The 26,106-nt window shown below is 41.6% G+C and overlaps 1 protein-coding gene across 1 annotated transcript in view; it reads left to right on the top strand.

The window, feature by feature from the left end:
- Positions 1-8,603: 8,603 nt before the first annotated feature.
- Positions 8,604-26,106, top strand: part of BAIAP2L1 (BAR/IMD domain containing adaptor protein 2 like 1) — a 74,694-nt gene continuing 57,191 nt past the window's right edge. The window contains exon 1 of the mRNA XM_019716460.2: positions 8,604-8,945. Within this exon, the coding sequence (XP_019572019.1) occupies positions 8,895-8,945 (51 nt within the window). The 5' untranslated portion in view covers positions 8,604-8,894. The remainder of the gene's footprint in view (positions 8,946-26,106) is intronic.

Raw genomic sequence — 26,106 nt, forward strand, 5'->3', positions numbered from 1 at the left:
GTCTCCATAATTATATTGTTATTTGGCAGTACATGGGTCTTTTTGTTTTATCTCCAAAATATGGTCGTCCCCCAAATGAAGAAATTTAAATGTATAACATTTCAAAAAGCCCTTTCTCACTATTTGGATTTTTCATTTGAAGATTCATTCTGGTTGTGTGTTGACTTCAACACAATCTCAAATTCGCCCCAATTTTAATAACAATATATGTCACTTAGGAAGGCTTTCAGCTGCAAAGAACAGAAAACTCAGTGCTTACTGATGCTGGGGCAGGGTGGGGTGGGGGCATTCTCTCTCTGTCCACTCCCCAATCTCAGTTTGTTCATTCCAGTCTTGTGGGCTGCTTTGAGCTTGCAAGATGGCAGCTACTTCTTGCATAGACATTATGTCTGCTTCCTAGGGAGTTATCAGGGGCCAAGCAAATGGCTGCCTGAAGCCCAACCTTTTTGCCTTTTACCTTCTCAGCAGATCTTTGTTTATTTTATCTCTTTGACCAGAACTGTGTCTATTTTGCCACTCCTAACTACAAGTGAGACCAGAAAAATCCAGTTTTTTGCTCTCCAGCCCCCATAATAGAAAAAAGGGGTTGGGTACCTGCAGTCATACGCCTGCCTGCTTGTTGCCTTACCAAGGCTTTAGCAAATACAGACTTCAAATATCTCTAAATACAGCAAATAATGCATAGAATGCATGCTTTTAATTGGTGAGTGCATCCTATCGAACACCATTAAAATAGTGAAGCTTTCCCCCATGAATGCGTGATTCCTACTCCCGTGCCCAGAACACTGCCTGACATCATAGCCAAATGCATGCTAAAAGTTTTATAGTGATCAGATACTAATGGGATATTATAACCGGCTTAAGTAGTGAAGTCTGCCTTTCCTACTCAGCAGAGTTTCCATTGATTCTTAAGCCTTCTTGTGCTTCTTGGTCAATGTCAATATGTTGGGGACATTTTTAAAGAAACATATAAATTACTACTTAAGGTTTTTGCTTAATTATTTATAATTGTGTGCATTTGCCTAATGGAAATTTTCGTTTTATGCTGAATTTCAAGATCCACGGGGCTACTGCTTCCCCTTTTAGTGAAACAGTTGCGTTCTCTCATCGTTTATTGCTCTCATAGGTCCGTGGAAATTCATAGGCAGAGCGGAGGCACAGTTATAGACAGAGGGAAAGGTTAGCGAAGGTCTGAGCTGCTCTGGAAACAAATTCACTGGAAATGCCAGGGCCCAATGTTGAAGGGGCCCATGAAGTGAAGTGGCACCTGCCAGCTGCATGGACACAAACACAGGTGTGTGACAAGGCCCAGCGCAGACCAAAAGGTTCATCAGAAGCAGGCCTTTGCTCTCCCTGAAAGAGAAAATGTTGAAAGTTAAACAGTCCTAATGGAAAGAGTATTCCATTATATTCCACCCCCTTAGTACCCCCTGCTGTTCACTTTGGGGAACTGCTTGACAATCCAGTTGTTTCCTTCTTCCTTCATAGGTGTGACAGCCATAATACGCAAGGAATGAGAATTGTTTGTCTGGCTCAATAGATTTCTGTAAAAGCCTCTTTTCCAAGGCTTCCCTCTCAGAAAAAGCCCCAACTGAAGGTAAAATTGTTCCAGAAGTTACTGTGCTTTTGTATAAAGAAAAAATACTGGGCACATTGTGCAAGGATTTAAGTCCTATGAAGAGGAAATTTGCAGATGCGCTTGGTATTTGGAATTTGCTAAATACAGAAAACAAATCTGCTTAGGCAAAGAAAGTCTAGTACTTTCTCTGCTGATGTTTTCCCATGAAAAAATCAAGACAAAGCAAAGGAAGATGGGCCAGGCAGATCCACGTCCATAAATCGACTATTTCCCATGAAGCCAAACCACCAGAGTTTTCAGGACAACAGTCCAGTGTCTCTCTCCCTTTCTGTCCTTGGAAAAGTAAAGAATGTTCGGGTTATCTTGGCCTCTGGCTAATAGACTCTCTTCACAGAGGCCAACCTGCACCTAGAGAAAAAGAAAGGCTTCAGAATCAGTGCTGTGGACAGAAGTTTAAAAAATATTTTTTTTCAGACAATTTTAGAACTAAAAGTAACTTGAAGACCAGCTACCCTAGTTCAGGGGTGAAGAAACTGAGACGAAAAAGTGAAAAATGCCTCGCCGAGCCCTACATACCAACAGAGGCCAACTGGAACACGATACCTGGTCTCCTAGCCCAGAACTTATCGCTCCATGAGCAGTCTCGAAGGGAAACTACAAAGGCCCTTTCAGGCTTCTGGTAGACTGGAGGCCCAGGATTCCTCCAGTTACAAGTACTTAAAATTATGGATAAAATGTGACAAAAATATTTTAACACATAGTTGAGTTTGTAAGGAAAAAAAAAGAAACATATCAGGTACCAAAAACACAAAGGGAAGAAAATCAAGCCATGGAAGAGATGGTACGGCAGCCTTGGGGGTGTAGGAGGGAGTATGCGAGTTGAAAATGGGCCCAAATGGTCAGGTGTTTCAAATGTTATGTGTTTCACCTATATAAGGACTGGTGACCTGAGTAAGATGGAGAATGAACACTAAGGCCCAGTCATGCAGATGGGGCCCTCAGAAGACTCCATGCCAGTAAGAGGCACTAGAAAATGCTTTTTGGCCAAGTGGGAGGACAAAGGAGTTTGACTGAACTGGGGTCTTTAGTAGAAGAAAATAATATCCTAAGAGAAATTCACCCACCAAACCTGTGAGATGGAGCAGGTGCAGAGTCTGAATTTTACACTCTCCCTTGATAAGCTCTTTGGAGTGACTGGCAGGAACAAGTGCAAAAGCAGTCTGGAGGGATACTTTACAACCCAGGCCACATGGGGTTCTTACATGGATCACCACTGAAGATGACCTCATAATAAAAAATGAAATGATGTGATCCACCATGATAGAAAATCAGGAGACACAACTGTGGCTGAATGAAACAACAAACAACCAAACAAAATAAAACAAACAAAAACCACACAGAGCTATCTGGTAGCGACAATAAAATAATATTATCAATGATTAACGAGATGAAGGAATAGAAACCATAGGAAATAGCACTCTCAAAAAGAAACTGAAAGACCTACAGCAAGACATTGGATTAGTAATCTAAAAAGTTTCCACAAAGCAAAGTTCAAACCTAAATGGTTTCACTGGTGAATTCTACTAAACATTTAAAGAAAAATAAACCCCAATTCTTCATAAACTCTTCCCCAAAACAGAAGATGAGGAAACACTCTCCAACACTTCTACAGGGTCAGTATTATCCTAAATCAAAACCAAAGGCGTCACAAGAGAACAACAGACCAATATCCCTTATGAATATAGATATAAGAGTCATCAACAAAATACTAGCAAACTGAATCCAGCAATAATAAAAAGGATTATACACAATTACTAAGTGGAATTTAATGCAGGAGTGCAAAGTTGATTTAATATACAAAAATCAACCATTGTAATATACCAAATCAATAGAATAAAGGACAAAAAACACATAATCATCTCAAGGGACACAGCAAAAGCAGTGTAAAAATCCAATACGACTTCATGATAATACACTCAATAAACTGGGAATTGAAGGGAACTTCCTCAATCTGATAACTATTAGAATAAAGAAGTTTAGCAATGTTGCAAGTTACAAGGTCAAGATACAAAAATCAACTCTACTTCTATACACTCACAACGAACAATATGAAAATAAGAAAATGATTCCACTTGCAATAGCATGAAAAAGATAAAATAGTTAAGAATAAATTGAACAGAAGAAGTATAAAACTTATACTCTAAAAAACTGCACATTTTTTAAACAAATGAAAGAAGACCTAAATAAATGGAAGGACATTCCATATTCATGGATCAAAAAATCTTGCTATTATTAAGATAGCAATACTTCCCAAATTCATCCACAGATTCAGTAAAATCCTTATCAAAATCTCAGATGCTTTTCCTCATAAATTAACAAGCACGTCCTAAAATATGGAAATACAAGGCATGCCAGAGTAGCCAAAGCAATCTTTAAACAGATGAACAAGGGTGGAGGACTCACACTTCCCAATTTTAAAACTTACTACAAAGCTACAGTAATCAAGACAATATAACAGTGAAGTGGCAGGATAGACATATAGAGCAACTGAACAGAACTGAAAGTCCAGAAACAAATCCTCACCTTTATGGTCAATTTATTTTTGACAAGGGTGCCAAGACAATCCAATGGGGGAAAGAATCTTTTCAACAACTGGTGCTGAAACCACTGGATATCCACAGGCTAAGGATGTGGTTAGACTTCTTTCTTACTCTATACCCCAAAATTAACACAAACTGAATCATAGACCTAAATAAAAGAGCTAAGACTATAAAACTCTTAGAAGAAAATATCTTTGTGACTTTGGGTTAGGTAGTGGTTTCTTAGATATGACACGAAAATCACTAGCAACAGAAGAAAAAAAATAGATAAATAAGACTCAAAAATGTTCGTGCTTTAAAGGACACCATCAAGGAAGTGAAAGGACAATCCACAGAATGGGGGAGAAAATTGTAAATTGTATATCGGATAAGGGATTTATATCCAGAATATATAAAGAACTCTGACAACTCATAATCAAAAGATTAAAATAACAAAATTTAAAAATCGACCAAGGATCTAAACAGGCATTTCTCCAAAAATGATACACAGTAAATGCATGAAATGATGCTCAACATCCTTAGCCACTAAGGAAACGCAAATCAAACCACTATGAGACACCAATTCACACCCGGTGGGATGGCTATCATCAAAAAGATAGACAATAAGAAGTGCTGGCAAAGATGTGGGAAAATTGGAACCCTGGTGGAAATGTAAAATAACACAGCCACTTTGGAAAACAGTTTGGAAGTTCTTAAAAATGTCAAGCACAGAATGACCATATGACCTAGCAAATCTACTCCTAGGTATGTATCTAAGAGAAATGAAAATGTACAGCCACACAAAAACTTATACACAAATGTTCACGGCAATACTATTCACAGTAGCCAAAGAGTAGAAACAATCCAAATGTCCATCCATGAATGAATGGATTAAAAAAAAAGTGGTCCATCCATACAATGGAATACTATTCAGCAGTAACAAAGAATGAAGGACTGATACATGCTACGACATGGATGAACCTTGAAAACTCTATACTGTGAAAGAAACCAATCACAAAAGACCACATATTGTTCACATTTGCAGAGTCCGTTTTGCCATATAAGGTACCATTCACAGGTTTCGAGGGTTAGGACTTGGAAATCCTTGGGGAGCCATTATTCAGCCAGCGTACTATCACCAGCGATAAGCACTATTAGAATGAAAATAGAATGCGGTGATACAGAAGGCCTAAAATACTACTTCAGGTTGAGCGGTTAGAGAAGACTTCTCTGAGGTTGCATCTAGGTTGAAGTCCAAAGCATGGGAAAATGCTACGGGGGCGGTGGGGAGAACATTCTAGACAGAGGGAACAGCTAGTGAAAAACTACAGCAGTAGTGAACTTGGCATGCTGGAGAAGTTACTGCTGCTTGGATTGGAAGAACATTAGAGAAAGGTAAATGAGTTTTCAGTTCACATTTGTTTTTCTCAGAATAAGAACACCTCAAGCCCCATCCTCTCTCCTGGTATTTTTTTTTTTTTTTTAAGATTTTATTGGGGAAGGGGAACAGGACTTTATTGGGGAACCAGTGTGTACTTCCAGGACTTTTTTCCAAGTCATGTTGTCCTTTCAATCTTAGTTGTGGAGAGCACCGTTCAGCTCCAGGTCCAGTTGCTGTTGTTAGCTGCAGGGAATGGAGCCCACCATCCCTTGTGGGACTCGAGGAGTTGAACCGGCAACCTTGTGGTTGAGAGCCCACTGGCCCATGTGGGAATCGAACCGGCAGCCTTCGGTGTTAGGAGCACAGAGCTCCAACCGCCTGAGCCACCGAGCCGGCCCCTCTCCTGGTATTTTATATGGGAATTTGCCCCAAACTACTGCTACTGCCAGGGACCTCTATTATCGCAAAACAGTAGAATTCTCATGGACATCCCAGAGCATCCATCAAGGCTGAGTGCACCTCAGCAGGCCCCACAGTAAGTGCAGAAGAAGGCATCAACCTCAAAACAAGAGCCTGTTCAAAATCTTACTGATTTTATCACCTGCAATTGTGTCTTACACCTTTTGTTAATATAAACAGGATTTTTTATTATGTGCATTCGCGCAGGAGCTAAAAGAGGAAAGCAACCTTGGTTGCCTTCCCTGGGGAGGCGTGGGGCTGATTTCTAGTGAGGCTAGGCCAGCTCTTCTTCAAGCCGGCCTTCTGGGCAGCTGGAGAGTGGCTGCAGGGCTTTCTTGGTTGGTGAAGAATTGTTAAAGCCAGCGGCGATTCCTCACCTTCTCCTGAGTCATTCCTTTCTATCGATTCACTCCCCTTGCTCTGAGCATTATGAAGCCTCAAAACAACTAAGACTGTGGGTTTTCAAGTTTACATGAAATCCACAAACATACTTGAAGAACCTAATACAAATGGCCTGTTGAGAGCACTATGTCTACTACAGCTTTCATTGCCGCCATCCTTAAATTCTACCTCCTGCACATGTACGAAAGGCTTGGGTCAAGCCCAGTTCACTCTGTACTCCTGCAGCCCCCAGCAGAGGGCCTAGCACAGAGCACGTGATTAGTACTCACTTGTCCTTTTGTTCAACACACACCTGCCAGGCATCCATGTGCCGAGTCCTGAGCTGGGGGCTGAACAGCACTGCTCTTCACCTTGGTACTTACCGACCAAGAACTGACCATTCTCAGACTTCTAAAGGAGCAGAATGTCCTAACCAGGAAGTTATTTCCATAAAGGAGACTTAAAGATGGCCAAATAGCTATCTGAAGATCTGCACACAATTATGAACTTGGTCCTTCGATCGAATTCCAACCTTGGCAATCAAATCAAGCCATCTGAGATAGCGACTTTATGGTGGTTTGTTCATCTGTTTCTTCTGGCTTTAAATCACACTACTGAGCTGTAGGTTGTTAAAGGTTAAGCCTCTGCTCTCCTTCCAGTTCCTCTGTTGACTGCCTTGCAGCTGAGATCAAATGACCCCATTCATCAGAAGGCACAGAGGAAAGTTCTCAAAGCTGACGTGCAAAGTCAAGGTGGTAATTTTCAAGTTTAAACGAAAACCAACAGACATGCTTGAAGAGCCTAATACATACCGTGATAATTATGAGGCCATGAGTCTATCTCAACATGGCAAAGGAAACCCAACTGGCAAATCTGATGAGCCCAATGCTAGAAATCTGTTAAGAAAGGAGGCAGCTGCTTCCGCTGCCTGAAACCTAGGGCTGATGGGTGATTTCCCCCAATATCCAAGAACACAAAACCTTTTGGTTCCCAAGCATATGTTTTACAGCTTGCAAAACCTGTTAACCTTGTCCCCGAGTTCAAATGTAGTTTCTGTTCTAAGTCCAGCAGCATCTCACACTCTTGGAGATCCCGTCCGGGCCACACAGCGCTTTCTTTGTGTACATTTCCTAGTGAACTTTGTCACAGAAGCAGTTTAGAAGCCTCATATTCTAACATCCCATAAAAGATGCTATTGCACTAGGTTAGAAGTTTTTAAAAACCAAAATAAAACTTCCTGCCACTCTTGTTGGGTGAATGTCTCAGATGCTAAATGGTGATTCCTGTTGGAAGAAGCCTATTCGGGATCCTCAGGGACTAGGCTGGGGCTGGAGCTGGGGTGGAGACATTACAGGGAGCGTCAGCAGCCACTGCACTCCGAGTGCCTCCACAACACCTCAGCTCAGCACGGGTTTCTAAATCTAGTCACGATCTTGTGAATAGCACGGTTAAGCAGCAGAGTTAAAAGTCGTTCTCAAGGTAAAGCTTAAACACACACTGCTATTCCTATAACCATATCTTGGTATTTATTTATTTTTTTTGTAGATGAGGAGTTTCCCAAACTACAAGTGACCCTGCCCATGTATGAGAGCCCGTGCCACGGGGTACCCCAATCTTTGAGGTCAGCGAGAGGGATGTGCGGGAAGGGGTTAAGCGGGGAAATTAATGCAACTGGGGTACGTGGGTCCCTTTGCCCGCAGTCCGCAAAAGGCAGGGCTGAGAGTGGGGTGAGCGCCCGCTGAGAGTCTGGGTGTTGGGAACTCTGGGACCAGCTCCGTGCGGGACACTAGAGGGCTCTAGGACCCCAGAGGTCTGACCGCTCTTCGTGCGGGCCCTGTCTAAGCAGAACAGCAACGCGAGCTACAGGCGCCTTGCGAGGTCCAGTGTCTAGGTCCCTACGTCACCTGGAGCTCCCCGCCGGAAGCGAAAGGGCGCAGGTTGTCCACCCAGCTGGTTTGCACCTCAGGTGGGAACGCCCCGTCCCGTTGGCCCAACTCCCCTTTGCCCCGCCCACTCCGGCCGCTCGGCCCCGCCCACCCCGGCAGCCTCACGTGGGGGCTCTCCCGCCCACTTGGCCCATCTCGCCGCCGCCCCGCCCACCTGGGCCGCTCAGACCCTCCCACCATGGCTCGGCCCTCCTCCTCCCCGCTCACCCCGGCCGCTCGGCCCCGCCCATCCCCGCCGCCTCAGGTGGGGCCGCCCCGCCCACCCGGTGGCTGCCCCGCCCACCGTGGTCCCGCCCACCCGGCAGCCTCAGGTGGGGCCGCCTGGCCCGGCCCGCTCGTCCAGCTGGCGTCAGGCCGCGTCTCCGCTCCTCGCGGTCTTCCGCGGCGGCGCTGCAAGTTTGACATTTTGGCGGCGGAGGCGCGCGCCGGCACTCGCGGGCACACGGCTGTGGTGGCGGCCGACCCTCCAGGGCCCCTCAGTCGCGCCCCGGCGCTCCCGCCGCCCAGGGTCGGGCGACCACGAGGCCCGGCCGCATCCTCCCGCGCTCGCCCGCCCGGCGGCTGCAGCCATGTCGAAGGGGCCAGAGGAGGTGAACCGGCTCACCGAGAGCACCTACCGGGTAAGCGCGCCGGGGGCGGCGAGACCCGCGGGGGCCGGGGTTCGGGGATCGAGGCCGCGGAAGCGCGGCGGCCCCGCCGGCCGAAGGTCGGACTTTTTTACCTTGTGGGTGAGAAGGGGACTTTACGCGGGAATAGGCTCCCCTCCCCCTCCCGGCTCCGGAGAAGCCTAACGAGCTACTTAGTTTACAACCCGCGTGTTTGGGGGGAGTTGGGGAAGGGGGGGTACGTGCCATTTGGGGGGCCGTGCCCTGCTCCCCACTGCTCCTTGGAGTCGATGGCCGCACCGGCGTGGCTGCCACGCCGAAGCTCCCGAGACCAGAGCGGGGCGCCGGCTTCCCCCGAGGCAGGACTGCGCCGAGGCAGGCGGGGAGGAAGGCCAGGTGACGAGGGGGCGCCAGGTGAGCCGCGCGCGGCGCCGAGCCGAGGGGGGCGCCCGCGGCCCCTGACCCGGAGCGGACCCTGCGCTCGGGAGGCTTGAGACCCGCTCGCTCTGACCCTCTTCTCTCTCACGCAGCTTGAAGTTCAGCTTGGCTTTTGTCCATCGATTATTTTGTGAGGTTATTGGAGTTAAAGAACATCCGAGGTTTTCATAAAATTGACCTAACTTGAAGCAATGCGTTGATGGACACTCGCTTAACTTGCATTTGTTTTATTATGAGACAATTTTCCCAGAAACAGACGTAGACTTAGGATTAGTGGTCAGTTTGGTAAGTTTAAATACTTATAAATGAATTCCATTTGAAATAAGATATGTGTTTAATCATCTGCTATTAATAGAATACAAAACAACTTTTGTTTTAATTCAGCTTGGGCTCGTGGAATCCCTGAGACTTTAAAGTTCTCCAAATTCATTTGTAGTCATTTTTAAGGCCCGCAGTGTGGTCATTTTTATAGATTTTTTTTTTAAACCCTAAAATTTGGATTCTAGATTTGCAAGGTCTGTGTAAATTCCTAAAATCAGAGGAGTTTATTGACTTGGATAAGAATTTTAAGAGAGCATGAAAATATATTCATAATCTATCCTTTGAAGTTCCAAAAATTGATTCCCTTCAATTGATTCCCTGAATACACAAAATACTGTAAGTTATACTTTATAGATAGATACGGTAGACACAGCATTTTGGGACTCAGTACATCACTGTGACCAAAATCTGTTCCTTAGTCATGTGTTTAACCCTCAGTAGAGGGTAAATTTTAGAAATCCCAGAGACGTGAATGTTAAAGTTTTACATATGTATTGAGATTTTTAACATTAAATTGTTCCTGAAATGGTAGTTCGGGAAGTGTGGGGTGTTTTTAAAGTATGTAAATAAATCATCCTTATTTTTCGGCTGGGGTATAGTAGCTACTCTGATGACTCAGTTAAGGGAGAAATGTATGTTATTGAGGAATGCAGATCATTGCAATTTCGAGGTGGAGTCTAAGTGTCCGCAGGGCCACAAAAGCTTAAAAAGTGAACACAGAAATTCCTCCTCTAAGAATACAGGCACATGTACCTACCTCACCTGAGATATCAACCTGAGATAAGTAATCAAATGCTCCAAAGTAACTCTTCGCTTTTTCTTCCACTTCTTCCTTTTACTTTTAGTGACGACCCCAGGGAAGGGGCTGTATCCTCAAGTGAATTACAGTCCCTCAAATGCCAACCACTCTGGCATGTCACATTACCCAGGGAATTGGGGCAGGAGGGAAAAACGTGGATTTCATAGTTTTGGTTATATGTATTTGTAGCTGTAAGGCCGTGTAAATAATTTTCATATCTTGTAAGGTTACAATACACTGAAGATCAGAGACCGGTATGTCCCTTTTGCTTTCCATTCCCAGGGGTTTTAAAATATACTGAAAGCTCACAAATGTTTGTTGATTGAGTTTAATCACCATTTCCTCGTTAATGTTTTGGGATCATGTTTTTTACGTGGAGATGGTGGGATAAGAATGTACAGCTCAAGACAAGTTTATATATAATCTGTGAAGTGAATGCTGCTAGCTCATGCTTTGGCTATAATGGAAATGCACAGTGAAATTTTACATTCACGGGTCTGTTTGAAAGCCTGAAATTCTTTCACCACTTCCTCACTGGGTTCTTCCTCCCCAGCCCACCTCCCCACTACCAAAGCTGAAAACAGGGTAAGCTTAAGGTGGTAAAAATCTGGCAGTGTTGATAAATGCAGTTCTTTTAAAAAGGGACTTCCTTTATGTTACCTAGCAATCTACAATGTTTTACGAATAGAAACAAAACCTAGCCAGGTGTGTTTACCAGAGCCACCTGCAAATGAGATTTTATGACTTGCTTGTATGGGTTTTAGACTTTTTTTTAATACTCAAATTTCTCCCACTTTGAAATAAAGGAATAAATGCTTTAGAGAAAATGGGGGGTTATAAAAGCAGTGTGATCCTCTGTCTGCGGTATCAAATACCTTTATATGTTTATATGCAGAGTTTTCTAAATATGTACTTAGACAAATGATTACTGGAGATCCTTGCTGAATCCCAGGGGGAATGTGTGTTTTCTGGCTTCACAAACAAATGGCATGATCATAAGCCCCCAAATGTCAAACAATGCTGCTGTTGTTGATTAAGAAGTAAACCAAAGACCCCTCCCCTTCCCCACACTTTAGTTTATAGTACACCCATAATTTGCCCTCAGCAGCTTGCTTGTGATTTTGCATGGTTTTCTGATGAGTACATGCTTCAGTGGTCTGAGGAAGAAGTAAAATTCAAAACAAACAAAAACACTCTTAATTAAAAGTAACCACAACCTTCCTAGAAGTTAGAACTGTTAAAGTCTTAGGAAGTTGAGAGACGGGTGAGACATCCTCCAGGTATGTCCTACCTACATTAATCTTGCTAAAGCAGCAGTGAATGCGGGGGAGGGGAGAATGACACTTGAAAAGGAAAGGGACACGGAAGTCTTTCTTTAAATGTCACCTTCTCAGGCCCGCTCAAACAACTCTTTAACATTGATGATAACACCATCCATCTTGAAACCCTACCTAACTTTACCTTTTCCCCATAGCGCTTATTACCTTAGGCTAAAATATATTTATTATGTTTATCTCTCTTCCCAGGCCAACTAGAATGTGAGCTCCCAAAGGAAAGGAGCTTTGTTTTGTTGTATTTGAGCACTTAAAAAGGTCCTGGCACATAGTGGGCGTGCATATGTGTTAAATAAATGGACATTTAATTAATTTAGTAAGCACCGATTGTATGCCAGGCTCCCCCTTTGCCTTCACACTTTTCACAGTCTTTGTTTCATTCTAAATATACATCAGCCCTTGAAGCAGATACAGATTTTGTTTGTTTACCATTAGGAAACTGAGCCCAAAGCCTATGAGTGACAGATGCCCTCGTGCCATTTACCATGCCAGCCACCATCCCTCCTATTTTTGTATAGTAATATAGGTTTTACTGATTAACAAATGCACAAATCAAATACCTTTTTATACTTTGGTGATCTAAGATGTCACCAGCATTTTTTGTCGTTCTGTTGATTCGTCATTATAAGAAAATGAGGTACTTTTGTTCTTTCACTGGGTAAAGCAAGAATCTAGGCATGTGTACTAGGCTTTGTTTGTTTGTTTGTTTATTGGGTTTTTATTTTCGCAACTTGGGTTTAATTGGGGATGTATAAGTGAAAGTCCCTGCCTGGTTGGTCTCCAGTGTGGACTGCTATACAGTCTAGCTTTTAAAGCTTACAATTGCCTTTTATGTTTATTGCTGTAGCTTTATACACTAGTTGATGTCTTCGTTTGTTCCCACCACACTACTTTCTTGAGGAATGCTGAAGATAAAATGGGATTTGCAGAAGCCCAGACAATTTGTTCTTGGCTCCATGGTGACTAAAAAAGGGGACGGTAAGAATCATGTGCCAGGTAGCGGCAGAAAGGGTTGCCAAGTATCGATATTAAACTGAACAGCCCAGTCTTGTAGCTTTTTGTCTGCGAAAATGAAAATACAAAGCCAAACAATGGATGTCTTTTTCTGTCATAACATTTTTTTCTTGATTGGAAAGAGGTTTTAGAACTATGATAACATGGTTGCTCTGCAGACAGAGCAGCAGCCTTTATTATGAAGTCTGGGAGAGTGGGACCACTTGGACAGGTGACACCATTCACAAGTTTCCGGTTCCTTTTGAGTTTACATTTGTGGCATTCCAGTATTCGACATTAATTCTTGCCTTGCACTTCTCACAGGCTGACCTCCAAGGGAAACCTAATGTACGTGAGATTGCAGCACATTGGATTTTTGTTTTCCTCAACATTCTGTACAACTCTTTTCTTCAGCAATTCAAAAGTAAAAATTATTAAAGCAGCACAAACATTACTTAAAATTCTGTTGGCATTTGCAAATATATTTTTTACTTCTAAAACTTTCTATTGAACTGTAATTAATATACACACAGAAAGGTGTGCGTAGGTGTGTATAGCTCACTAAATTGTCACTAATTGGGCATACCTGAGCAACCAATACCCAGATCAAGCAGTAGACCATGACCAGCCCCCCTGAAGTCTTGGCATATCCCCTTCCGGGTTACTACACCCCCTCCAAGGTAACGACTCTCCTAACTTCTAACGGCACTAATTAGTTTGGCCTGTTTTATCTGCCTTCTTTCACTTGGTGTGTTTTGTCAGATTCATCCGTATCGTTGGAGTAATTGTAGTTGGCTCATTCTTTTTGCGGTGTAGTAACCAGTCCACAGTGAGAATATATTACATTTTATCTCTTCTCTCGAAAGGGATTCAAGTTGTTTTCAGACTATTCCAGGATATTAAGTGCTGCTATGAACATTCTAGTGCATGTCTGATGGGCACCGGCCTCCCTTTCTCTTGGGTATATACATAGCTGTAGATTTGCTGGGTTCTAAGCTCTTTGAATATTTAGCTTTGGTAGAAACTGTCATGCAGCTTTGCAAAGTGGTTGTACCAATTACATTCCTACCAGCAGTGCATCAGAGTTCCTGCTGCTCTGTGATCCTCATCAAAAGTTGATATTTTCCTTCCTTTTAATTTGGGCCACTCTGATGGGTGTGTGCAAATAAACGTTTTTAGTTAAAGACGAAACGTGTGTGCCCCAGGCTTGCTGGTTGGAGTCTGCAACTGCAGCAGGAGCCTGATCTCCATAGGGGTGACTTAATGTCAGGAGACAGAACCAGGACCTAGGAACATGAGTCTGAGAGAGGCATGACAGTTGTGGTATTCAGGAGAATAAAGCATAACTTTATGTTTCTTCCGCTCCAAAACTATCATAGCTGAACACATCAAAGGGTTTGATTGTGTAATCGATGTTGGCAGCATAGATGAGCCATATTTAAACAAGCTGCAATGCTGGGGGTATGCAGAGCTAGGGATAATTGAATTTTCTTGTTAACTGAGTATTGAAGGTACCTTTCACGTCCTTTTTATGTGTTTTTTTGAAAATGTACCTACTTTACTGTTACAGACATAATAGACTAACTAAAAAATTTTTTTTCAATGAGTTACAGTTGAATTAAGAGGTTTTAAGACTAGCAGTTTGTGAAGGAAATGTTATTTTTAATTGGGGTCTTCTCCCCACTTAGATTGTACATGCTTGAGAACAAGCCCCCAAATTATATTTCTTAGCATTTCCAACACTCATTCATATTTTTTATGTGTGTGTATGGGCTTCAGTCTCAGAGTTCTATTAAACTGTATTTTTCTCCAAACCCAGAAAATTTCTGGAATTTCTATGAATATTTACACTGAAAGTAAAAGTCACCTGGAGACACAACCCAGAGATAACACCATTAGCTCTTGTCCCTCTTTCTAATATTTTTCAGTACATCTTTCTATGTCAATCAGTATTTTTTGCCACATTTTGATGACTCCACATTTTGATGCTCTGTTCTTCATCATAATGTATTGATCCAGTTCCCTGTTGTTGAACATAAGGTCATTGCCAGTACTTTGCTATTAAAGCACTGCAGTGACCATCATTGCAGATAGAGCTTTGTGCAGGTCTGTGGTGTTTTCCTTAAGCTAACTCCCCAGGAGGGAGGGTAGGTACGGTTTAAAGCATATTTGCTACACATTGTAAAATCCCCTCCAGAAAACATGCCCCAAATTATGCTGTAATCTGATTGTGTGAGAATGCTCTTTTCCAGAACCCCAACCAATAAAGTAGGTCTTTTCAAACCACTTCCTCTTTTATAACCCATAGAGGGGCTTTCTTTTTTTAACAGCAGTAAAAGATGCATATTTATGTCGTAGCTTATGGATATTGGTCAGAATACCTGAGATTTCATGTCTACCACTGTTGGGTATAATTTCCCACATAAACTTTGTACTTGTAGATGTGTACAGAATAGTTACAGCTCTGCGACCTTTCAGGTCTGTATACTTTTGTTCTTATTTTCCTCACCCTTGACTTTCTACTTCTATTTATGTTTCCCAGGCCTTGAGTCTTTCTAGTTTATCATTTTTTTAGGGACTGTGTTCTGTTTGTAACAGCTGCCTCAGATCTTTGTGGATAAAGCTGAAACTACTGTAAATGAAGTAGAATGTTGCTGCTTTCTCTCTCATTCAAAACTAAATGAAAAATATTACCAGAATGTGTTTTCCAACTCAGGGAGCAAAATAAATGAGCACCCTACTAAGATGTCTGTTCTAGAACTAGCTGTGCTTCAGAGAGAACAGCGTGGGGGGGGTGGGGGTGAGGATGCCGTCAGGTTTGTTACTTAAACTGTTTCCCTTTATATGGTACTTTGGAGATTTAAAAGTCCCTAAACAAGAGCAATTCCTTCACTGAAAATATCTAAGGATAGCGATGGCTCACTTGAGGTCTGCACTGAGGGAGACCTTACTTCTTACTTACATTCTACCTTCTGGAGTGTTTACATTTTCTTTGGTGAGTGGACGACTTTTATAATGTTTAAGCTAAAGGAAAAATTGACATATCTATATACTCCATTTTAATGGGTAAAAAGTTTAAAAAGCTAAGCCATTTTCTACCTGTTTTGCAAATTAACATTTCAAAGATAAACCTAATTTAAAATCTTACCATTTTTCTCTTAATTTTGACTTACAGGAGTACGTTTTTTAACATTTACTCACCTGAGACTATGAATGGAACAGAAAAAGAATTCAACTAAACCTGAGAACGCCTAAATTCCAGTTCTTATAATTATCTTTTAAAATCTTTGTTCCTGAGGTTGCAAGCAGCTGTCTCAGTGAAGGGTACAAAGACAGTAATAACAAGAACAAGAAAAGGTACAAAAGTGGTAATAACAGCCTGTCAAAAGTGAGTAGGGAGAAAAGTCCAGATGACAAGAATACGTAACCGAGAATAAACACGGGGAAGAGCAGATTTCGGGATCAGAACAGATCTCAGCTGATCAGGCCGACCACCCGACACCCTGAATGCTTCTCCTCAGCTTCTGAGAAGGAGCAGCCGTGTCCTGAGTTAGGAGGAGGGGAGAGGAATGCAGGAGTCAGCCCTGGTCACCGGTTGCCTGGCAGATACGGTGCCTGAGACCTCAGCTGACAGACCAATCCATTTCTGGCCACAAAAACTCAAGTGGCAAAAGAAAGTCACGATGCTAATTCCTTATACTTAAGTGCTAGAATTTGGGGGGAGTAAAACCTTAATGGTGTATTTTATCATCGCATGGGCTCCCTGGCACACTTGGAGGAGCCTGAGGTGCAAGACGCTAGCCATGGACAGTACAATATACGCATATATCTAAGTTAAACATGGAAAACATCATTCTTACTTGACTCTCAGTCCAGCTGTGCCCTTGGAAAAGATGACTTCTTCAGCTAAACAGTCCATTCTCTGTGTTATCCCAGATTTTTGTATGTACGCGATGTCATATTTCTCCATTTGACCTTGTGCTTCAGTTTTCTCATCTTAAGTAAGAATGACAATAGTACCCACCTGTGATTGTTGTGAGGGTTACATGTGATAATACGTGAAAGCACGTGGAACAGTGTATTAGCTGTTAGCAGTAGTAGCATGTGGTTACTAGACTGGAACACCATAAGAGCACTGATTTTCGTCTGTTTACTGCTTATCCCTAGTTTCTTATCCCAGAGTGACTGACACATAGGTGGAGCTGAGTAGATTTTGATAAAAGATAGTGTTGAAAGTATCAGCACAAAGTTTTCTCTCTGTCCATGAGCTATCCACTCTTTGAAGGTTGATTTTTTTTGGTTTTGTTTTGTTTTTTTGGTTTTTTTTTTACCCTTCATTGTTCTGTTGCATAGCAACAACTCAGAAATATTTGTTGATTAAATACTGAAGTTCCATGCTTATCACAGGGTTGTCAGTAAATCCTCACCTACTCCATGGCCAGTGGGACTCTGAGCCCTCACAATAATAGTTTCCGTGTTTGAGCACCTGTTTTATATGTGCCTCGCTTACCACCTACACTCATTCTTTCTGCATCTGTTTGTTTATTTTTTGCACGCACCACAGCTGTGCCAAGCACTGGCCACCACTGGGACCCACACGGGAAGAAAGATGGTCCACGCTTTTCTGCAGTTTATGGCAATGACAGGACAACAGTGCCCGATTTTAGCATCTCCAGCCTTTCCACTCCCTTGTCATCAATTATGTGTCCTTGCTCCTCCCCTTGTCTCTCCCAGAGGGGTCCTGCCTTTCCCAGTTCAGTTCTTGGGACTTCGTTTTGTCTTGGATTGGAAGAAAGAAGGAAAAGGTTACTATACATGCAGGTTAAGTTCAAGAGGAGTTTTTTAGGCAATTTGTGAGAAGTCTTTGGGAAGTTAGCTCTAAGAGAGACGTAGGTGGGAAACAACAACAACAAAAATGTTTTAGAAGTTTTTATTCCCCTTACTGGTATCTGAGAAATGTAAGTAATGAACTTGAGCTATTTTAAAATTATTTTGGAGTTTTGAACAGTATTTCTCAGATTGTAAGGGCTATAATGTAAGTGCAAAGCAAAAGCACGATGACCCATTTCATGGGGTCTAGCTGAGAAGTTCACTAGAATTACCCCAGATACTATTATAAGGATGGCATTTGGAAAGAACTAGCGAACTTAAAAAAAAAAAACACAAAAACTCACTTGCTATATGAAATCATTAATTTACTTTGATCTGGTAAAGTTCTTATTACCTATTGAATACTTTGGGGCTTTTTAAACAAATGTGATTGAGCACATGAATCATTCTGGCCTGCAAATTTGCTGCTAGCTTTTTGTTCCATAACACACCTTTTAAAAACAAGTAGGCAGACGAGAACCCTTCACCAAACGGTCCTGTGCTCTGTAGCATTCACAGTATGTATCTGTTGACAGTTATTTAATACTAGTAACCACACAATTACTGTATGACATTTGGGATAAAGTTATATATTTCTAAATGATATTCAAGTAATATTAAAGATGTTTGCATTTCTTATTTTCGCCATGTCAGTCTGGACTGCCTTGGAATTTTTTCTTTCCTGTCTCCCTATTAAACTGTACATTTTCAAGGCCTCTAACCCTTTCCTCATTTAGCTTTGTGTTCTCTACGTCCAGCATAGGGCTGGACTCACTTTAGATATATAATACAGATTGAACAAATGTATGATTGTTTCAAGGGCCCAAATGTAAGAAAGATTTTACAGAGTTAGTGGAGTGAAACATAAGTAAACATGTTGTGTAGTACTTGCCATGATCTCATCTCCTATCTCGAGGGAATGGGGGGAAGAAAATACCAGGAAAAAAGGCACATTTTCAGGTTCTGACTGAAACTTGCATAGTGGTCATCCTGGTATGTGGCTATAGAAAGGATTGTGTTTCCATTCTTTCAAACAAGAATATGTACCTCTACAAACCAAGCAAAAATGGATACTCATATTATCATAGTTAGAATTGGTTTTTACTTGAGTCTCAGGTGCTACTTCCTATGAAGTTCAAGGTCCAAAAATTGTTTGAATTCTGGAACAGAGTCCATAAATGTGTTCAGGGGAGACCAGTGTGGCCCAGATGTTGTTGCAATGTCTGTTAGCCTGCTAATTGCCAAGGCTCGGAACGCCTGCTTTTGGCCCAAAAGCCTTCTTGGCACTGCCAGGAAATATGTAACTGCATGGAGCTATAGCCCCTGCTGGACCTTGGACCCCGTAATCATCTGCACTTCAACTCCAAGGAAAAGCGGTTTCAAATGATTCCACCCACAGACAAATATAAAACTCTAGTATTTTAAGTAGAATGAAACTTTCTAGTGTTGAACTGAGTTCAGACATTATTTTTTCTTCAAGTTCCTTTATCAGATGGTCATGAACTCAGGTTGCCTGTAATTTGGTTCTCCTTCCACAATAAAAAAAAAAAAAATCAAAAACCTATGTTCTTACACTAATTTACTGGGTGAGATACCTCTGGGACTTAATTTTCTAGACACGCTTAATAATTTCATCCAAAAATTTTGAACAGTTGTGAAACACTTACTTTCTCCCACCAGTGTGTTGGCACCTTTTTGTTTTGCTTAAGGATTTTTTTGTTTTAGAACAGTCTTGCTGCCTAAATGAGTAGGGAATAGGGAAAGTGGAGTGTCACAGAAATCTGTTTCTTTAAACAATGAAATAAAAAGTTGTGGAGATGTGATTGCTTCTAGTAACGTGTCTTAAAAGGTAGTGATACATACCTTTCTAGATGATCACACTGGTTCTCATCATTTGGTTGGTTCCAAAGGAGCTCGGGATCTACGGTAGTAGGTATTCTCAGAATTTTCTGAGAACGTTCTAGGAGAGGCAAAGCCCCAAGAGGTGGCCCTGTGCTTTGCTGACCACTGGCCCAGTGGCTCATGCTCAGGTCTTGTGGGGTGGAGCCATGTACCCCTGCGGGCCTCGCGGCTTATTTTCTAGGGTGCCCTTTGCACTCTGAAGAACCACTTTGGCAGAAGTAATTCTTTATAAACCAAAGCCTGGATGACGGATAAAGAAAGGAAAGGAAGAATGAAAGCAAAACACTGTTTAAGTCATAGTGAAAGTTTTCTGGGCAGGCTGAAGATTTCGTATTGAAATTACCTTAAAAGGACCCGGTCATTACATAATACTTAATTTATTGCCTGGAGACACATTGGCCAAACTCCTTCTCTGATCATAGCTGGAAAGACAACTGCTAATCCAGTAGGAAATTTGTCTCAAAATAGCTGGGTTATCTTTTTCTGCTAATGGGTCTAATTGATTTTCACATAGGAGGGCAAGTTGCTGCAAACAGCTACATGGGCATAAATGCTTTGCAGCCCATTAGCACTTTTCTGACTGGTCCTGGACCAATGTTCACCAAGGACAGCGGGTGACCTGGCTCTCAATACAGCTGGCTCTTCTGTGGTCAGGGTTGCTACAAGCACCCCAGGAATGAGCAGACACACAGCGTGTGGCATTCTGTCTGGCAGTAAGAATGTCGAGCCTTAATCCTTAGCAGCCTGGAGCATCAGCGAGAGTCAAGGGTTTTTGTTATTGCTGTTGTTTCTGCCCCACCCCCCCTTTAAAAAAAAAAAAAGCTTTATTGAGGTGTAGTTTATAAACTATAAAATTCATTTTAAATGTACAAGTCAGTGACTTTTAGTAAATTTTCAGAATTGTGTAACCATCACCATAATCCAATTTTACAACATTTCCATCATCCCAAAAAGGTCCTTCGTGCCCATTTGCTATCATTTGTCACTCTTATCCCCAGGCAATCACTAATATAGCTTTGGTTTCTACAGATACAGCTTTTTTAGACATTTCATAAAAATGGAATCATACAACATGTGGTCTTTCGTGACTGCCTTTTTCACTTAGCGTAATGGAGTTCATCTATTTGTAGTGCTTATTAGTACTGTATTCCTTTTTATGGCTGAATAACATTCCATTTATGGATTTACATTTGTTCATCTGTTTATCAGTTGATGGACATTTGGGTTGTTTCCAGCAAGGTATTTTTTTAAGGACCATATTACTACCTAATACTTAAATTTGGAAAACTATAGGGTTAGGAAGCAAAATTCACAAGGAAAGCCCTGACATTTTCTGATTTTGTAAGCGTGTTATGACTTAGTAGGTAGAGGGCAGAACTTTGCAGCTTTTGTGACCCTTGATTGTAGCTGTTACTTTTAGCTAATGAAGTTGGAAGCAGTGGCCCTGTTACCCCATTTCCGATTTTCAAGGGTAATTGGCCCACTGGGTCACTGTGTCTGTGGCAGTGTGTTTAGATGAGCTGATGGCACATCATGCAGCCAGTTTATCCATGAGCACATACATCTCATATAATAATAATAATAATATTATTATTATTCAGGAACTGCTGCTGATGGGTATACTTTGGGCATTAGCTGGTCCAGGCACTGTTCTTGGTGTTGGAGGTGCAGTGGTCCTTGGCCTTAATTCACACGCAGCTCCTACTAAAGAGACAGAGTACACAGTAATATCATGTGAGGTAGTGACAAGCCTTTTAAAAAAAGAGGCAAGGAACGGAGCTAGGGGGGAGGCTGGAGATGGAGGAAGTTGTCTTCTCCAGAGGTCTGGAGCTGAGACCCAGGGGGGTGGGTATCGGGAGAAGAGCCTTCCAGCAGAAGGAGGGAATGGGTTTGGCCTGTTCACAGAACAGCCTGGAGGCCGTTGTGCGTGGCGCACAGTGATGGGGGTGGAGGAATCGTGGCCATAGCCAAACCTGCCTGATTGCAGGAAGAATCTAGGCTTTTGGTGCCTCTGCCATCCTATTAAAAGGACGAAAGTCACTGGGGACATTAATTCATGATGGACATGAGAGCCTAGGATAAAACTATTACAGTCATGCATCGCTTAACAACAGGATAAGTTGTGAGAAATGCATCAATAGGCGATTTTGTCGTACACACATCATGGAGTCACACAGACCCAGATGGTACAGCCTACTGCACACCTAGGCTACAAGCCTGTACAGCATGTTACTCTATTGAATACTGTAGGCACTTGTAACATAACGGCAAGTATTTGTGTATCTAAACAGAAAAGATACAGTAAAAACATGGTATAAACAAATGGTTCCCCTGTGTAGGGCACTTACCATGAATGAGCTTACAGGACTGGAAGTTGCTCTGGGTGAGTCAGTGAGTGAGTGGGGAGTGAATGTGAAGGCCTAGGATATGACTGTACACGACGGAGACTTTATAAACACTGTACACGTAGGCTACGCTTAATTTATAAAAACGAGTTTTTTTCAATAATAAATTACCGTTAGCTACTGTAATTATAAACTTTAAAATTTTTCAACATTTTGACTCTTCTAATAACTTAGCTTAAAACACAGACATTGTACACCTGTACGAGAATATTTTCTTTCTTTATATCTTATTCTATAAGCTGTTTTCTATTTAAAAATTTTGTTTCTAAACTTCTTTGTTAAAAACTAATACACAAACACACGTTAGCCTAGGTCTCCACAGGCTCAGGGCCATCCGTGTCACTGTCCCCGCCTCCATCCCGTCCCACTGGAAGGTCTTCAGGGGCCGTAACACACATGGAACTGTCACCTCCTGTGAGGACAACGCCTTCTTCTTCTTGAGGAGGTGTCACTCTTTTCAGAAATATGTCCCTCCCTGGTGGTTTGCTTAGTTTGTTTATTTTCATCATAAATGTGCTTGTAAGCAGGTAATCCACCATGCACATTCCTATTAATGGAAACCTTTCTATGTGGGGTCCATGTCTGAAACTTAAGGAGCTTGTTGAGGTCTGCAAAATCCTTCACTGCGAATTAATTCTCTTGGGGGTTCTTTTTCTTCTGCATTTTCTGGGGCACCATACAGAAGTTAAATAGTAATAAACTCAATATGTACCAGGGTAGGCAAGTCTCAGAGGCATAACATTGAATAAAAAAAGTAAGATGTAAAAGTGAAATGTATTATATACCATTTTATTAAATGCACAAAGCAAAATTATATATTAATTGTGACTAAATATATGTGTGTATAAAAGTATAAAATATGAGTTAGAATGTTAACAGCAGTCTTAATTAGCAGTTCCCTCTGGGGAGGAAAAAAGGGATATGAGATTTGAATGGGGTGGTTAAAGCATCCTGTGGTTCTATAATGTAGTTCTGTTATGTTTTAATTCCTTTTCAGCAGAGGAAATCAATATGGCAGTGTTAAATTAACCATTATTAATTCTTGTGTGGTAGGTGTGGAACCTTCTTTTTCTTTCCTTTTTTAAGGGCGAGGAAAGGAGGTCAGAAATGCTCGTTTGCCTGGGCAGAGTTGGTCCATGCTGTGATGCTATTAGAAGATCAATTTAAAAATCAAGAGTAAGATTATAAGAAAGCTTCTAAAAAGAAAATGAAAAGATTGTAGAGACTCCCATAATTTCTCTTAACTAAAACAGTGCTCCCTTGGAAAGCATTTCCTCTAACTTCATTGCACAGTTCACTTAAAGGAACGTGTATTGAGGCCTGAGGGGTGAGTGCAAAGGTTAGTAGGGAGGCTAGCCAGGCCTGCCTGCTTCATGCTGCCTATGGAACCTTCAGCAAGGTTTTTAAATTTAACATCTCAAAGGTTTGGTGTCTTATCTGTAAAATGGGGGTAATAATAACTATGTTGTTAGGAGCTAATGAGACAACCCATGTGAAATACGAGGCATAGAGCCTGAAACAGAGCAGCACTCCATAAATGTCAAAATGTATCTCAGGTGGAAAAAAGGAATACAATGTTCTCAATTGAATGAGGCAGATAGTAACACTTTCTATTTTCTTTGTACCGCACACTTCTCTAGAGGTTTTTGTATTCATGGCTTCTCTCATCCTGACATGACACTTTGAGGCAGGAGAGCCAGTATCATTTATTTTCATATTACAGAGGAAGTGAAGTACTTGGAGACATCTGTGGCAATAGCAATGTTCATCCATTTGAAGAGCTAATACGTTAGAGCTTTTGTCATGCAGTGTTAATTACTGCAACTGACTCAGTGTGCACTAAGTGTCAGGTGCTTGGAAGAGCACAAAATAAGTGCTCCATAACTATTACTTACTATGTCATTGAATCCTCATACCTCTCATGGGGCGGGAATTATCATTATTCCCATTTTATAGAGGAGGAGACTGAGGCTCAACAGGGTGGTAATGTGTGATTTGCCCAGGGATTCCAGGCCAAAGTTTTTTTCCTGTTAGGGCCACCCCCCAACCCCCTGGCCGTCCCAGACCCATTGCTACCGGGATGGCGTGTTACTAATTATAGATAATACAAATTGATTCATAATGCAAGTTGATAGCTAGTAGCATAGATAATAATACAGATTGAGGGGGAACCGAAACATTGTTCACATTTGACTGGTGGGAATCATTTCTGTGTTTATATATTTGAATCTGAGTATTTCAGCTCTAACTTAATACTGCAAACAAAAACAATATCTCAGTTGTCTAATTTTCCTTCACCTTGCTTGTGCCCTTCCATTCAAGATGGGTATGAAAAACATGACTCTTCTGACCATCTGTTAGCCCACAAGCAGCTGCCTTTTTGCCACATTTACTCTCGAATATTTTCCCTAAAGGCAGGGGATGTAATCAAGTATTGATGGTGTTAGTCCAGGAACAGCGGCTTCCAACACGAGGAAGGAGGAAGCAAGATTTTCTACAAATAATGTCCATCTAGAAGTATCTTCACACATTTAACCCTTATTAACAGATACTCTTGTCACATGAAATTGAAATGTGCCTTGATTAGTTTAAACATTTGCAACATTGCTAGGCTAATTTGTATAAAATTGTGTAGAACAAAAAGTATCCAGAATTTCAAGGATACATACACTGCCTGGATCAAGTTATAAAACTCCCTGTTTACTTAGAGATTCTAAAATCACTTTTAAAGCTTATTCCAGTGTAACTAATACCCACATTTCTCAACTGAGAAGAATAAAGTACTGAAATACCAAATAATTTGTCTTTGGTCATGGGGAAAACAGGAAAAACAAACGGAAAGAGAAGCCAGTTCTTAGGAGTTTAAAGTCAGCTCGGTCTAGCCATAATCGTATTAATTTATGCTTCATAGTCTCATAGTTCCACGCTGGTAAAGGTAATAATTTTTCAAAAAATGAAGGAAAAATCTAAATGGTGAGGGTGTTAAAACCATCATAAGATTGTATAATTCATTTTAAAATTAAGATCTGTAACTGCACAGGAGTAGAGGGAGTGCATGAGATACGTGGACCAGCTGGAAACCTGGTGGGAAGTGCCTGCAGGTCCGAGGGGCCTGCTCCCAGCACTTAGCCTGGAGTAGCTCCCACTGACTGCCCTGTGCTGCTGAGCTGGTGCGGTGGAACCAGCCCCTCTTCACACGAGACCTGGCACAGGTAGAAGAGTGACATCGCCAGTCATTTGATTTCAGCCTAGGCGATCCATGTTCTCCTTTGAATGGAAATAAAACTCATTCTACTTGAAACTAGTTTGACAGATTATCCTCCTTGCCAGACAGTAACTGGTGGAATATGTGCTAAACTTTTGTTATTCATTATAATAAAATAGTGCTTCTGGGCCCACTAATACCTTTTATAATTTATTTTGTTTTTATACTTGGTATCTTAAACCTTTTAGTCTTAGTTTAAATTAAAATGGATTTGTTCATTACTACTGGTGATTCTCTACATTTTAGGCTCTATAAACAGTTCAGGTCTTAACAAGCCCTGACATAGCATGACCTTTAAACCCAACTGCTGCCCTCCTCCCAAAATGTGGGACCCATCCAATTCACAAGGACATCCACCGCTACTGTAGATTTGGAATAAAAAGGCAGCACAGGTTTTTTTGTTCCTGGGTTTAAAAATACATGTATTTCAGCTAAAATAAATAGATTAATGCCAAGAGCCAGTATAGAAATGGATTTTCCATTGTTCAAAGAGGCCAAAATTTCGGGGGGGGAAATTTCTGTAGCTAAACCTAATTAATAGAGTTGAAGTATATGTTGAACTTTCAAGCGAGAAAACTCTTGTATTGTTTTCTGTGAAGTTGATTGTATTCTCAGGTCTTAGTTTAACTTTTTTTTCCAGTAGAATCATTTGGACAGTGGTTTATGTTTGGTGTTAACTTTCGAAGTTCTCATTAACTCATGGTTTATGAGATTTTAAGATAGGAGTTAAATACATAAACATTTCAAGAATTGTATAAAGAAATCAGATTATATTTTCCCCTTATTTGGTTAAGCTGAACTAAGAATAATCTGAAGAACAAAGATCTGGGCTTCTTTTTGTGACTTCTTA

This window comes from Rhinolophus sinicus, linkage group LG10 (assembly GCF_036562045.2).
Source record: "Rhinolophus sinicus isolate RSC01 linkage group LG10, ASM3656204v1, whole genome shotgun sequence".
Lineage (NCBI taxonomy): Eukaryota > Metazoa > Chordata > Mammalia > Chiroptera > Rhinolophidae > Rhinolophus > Rhinolophus sinicus.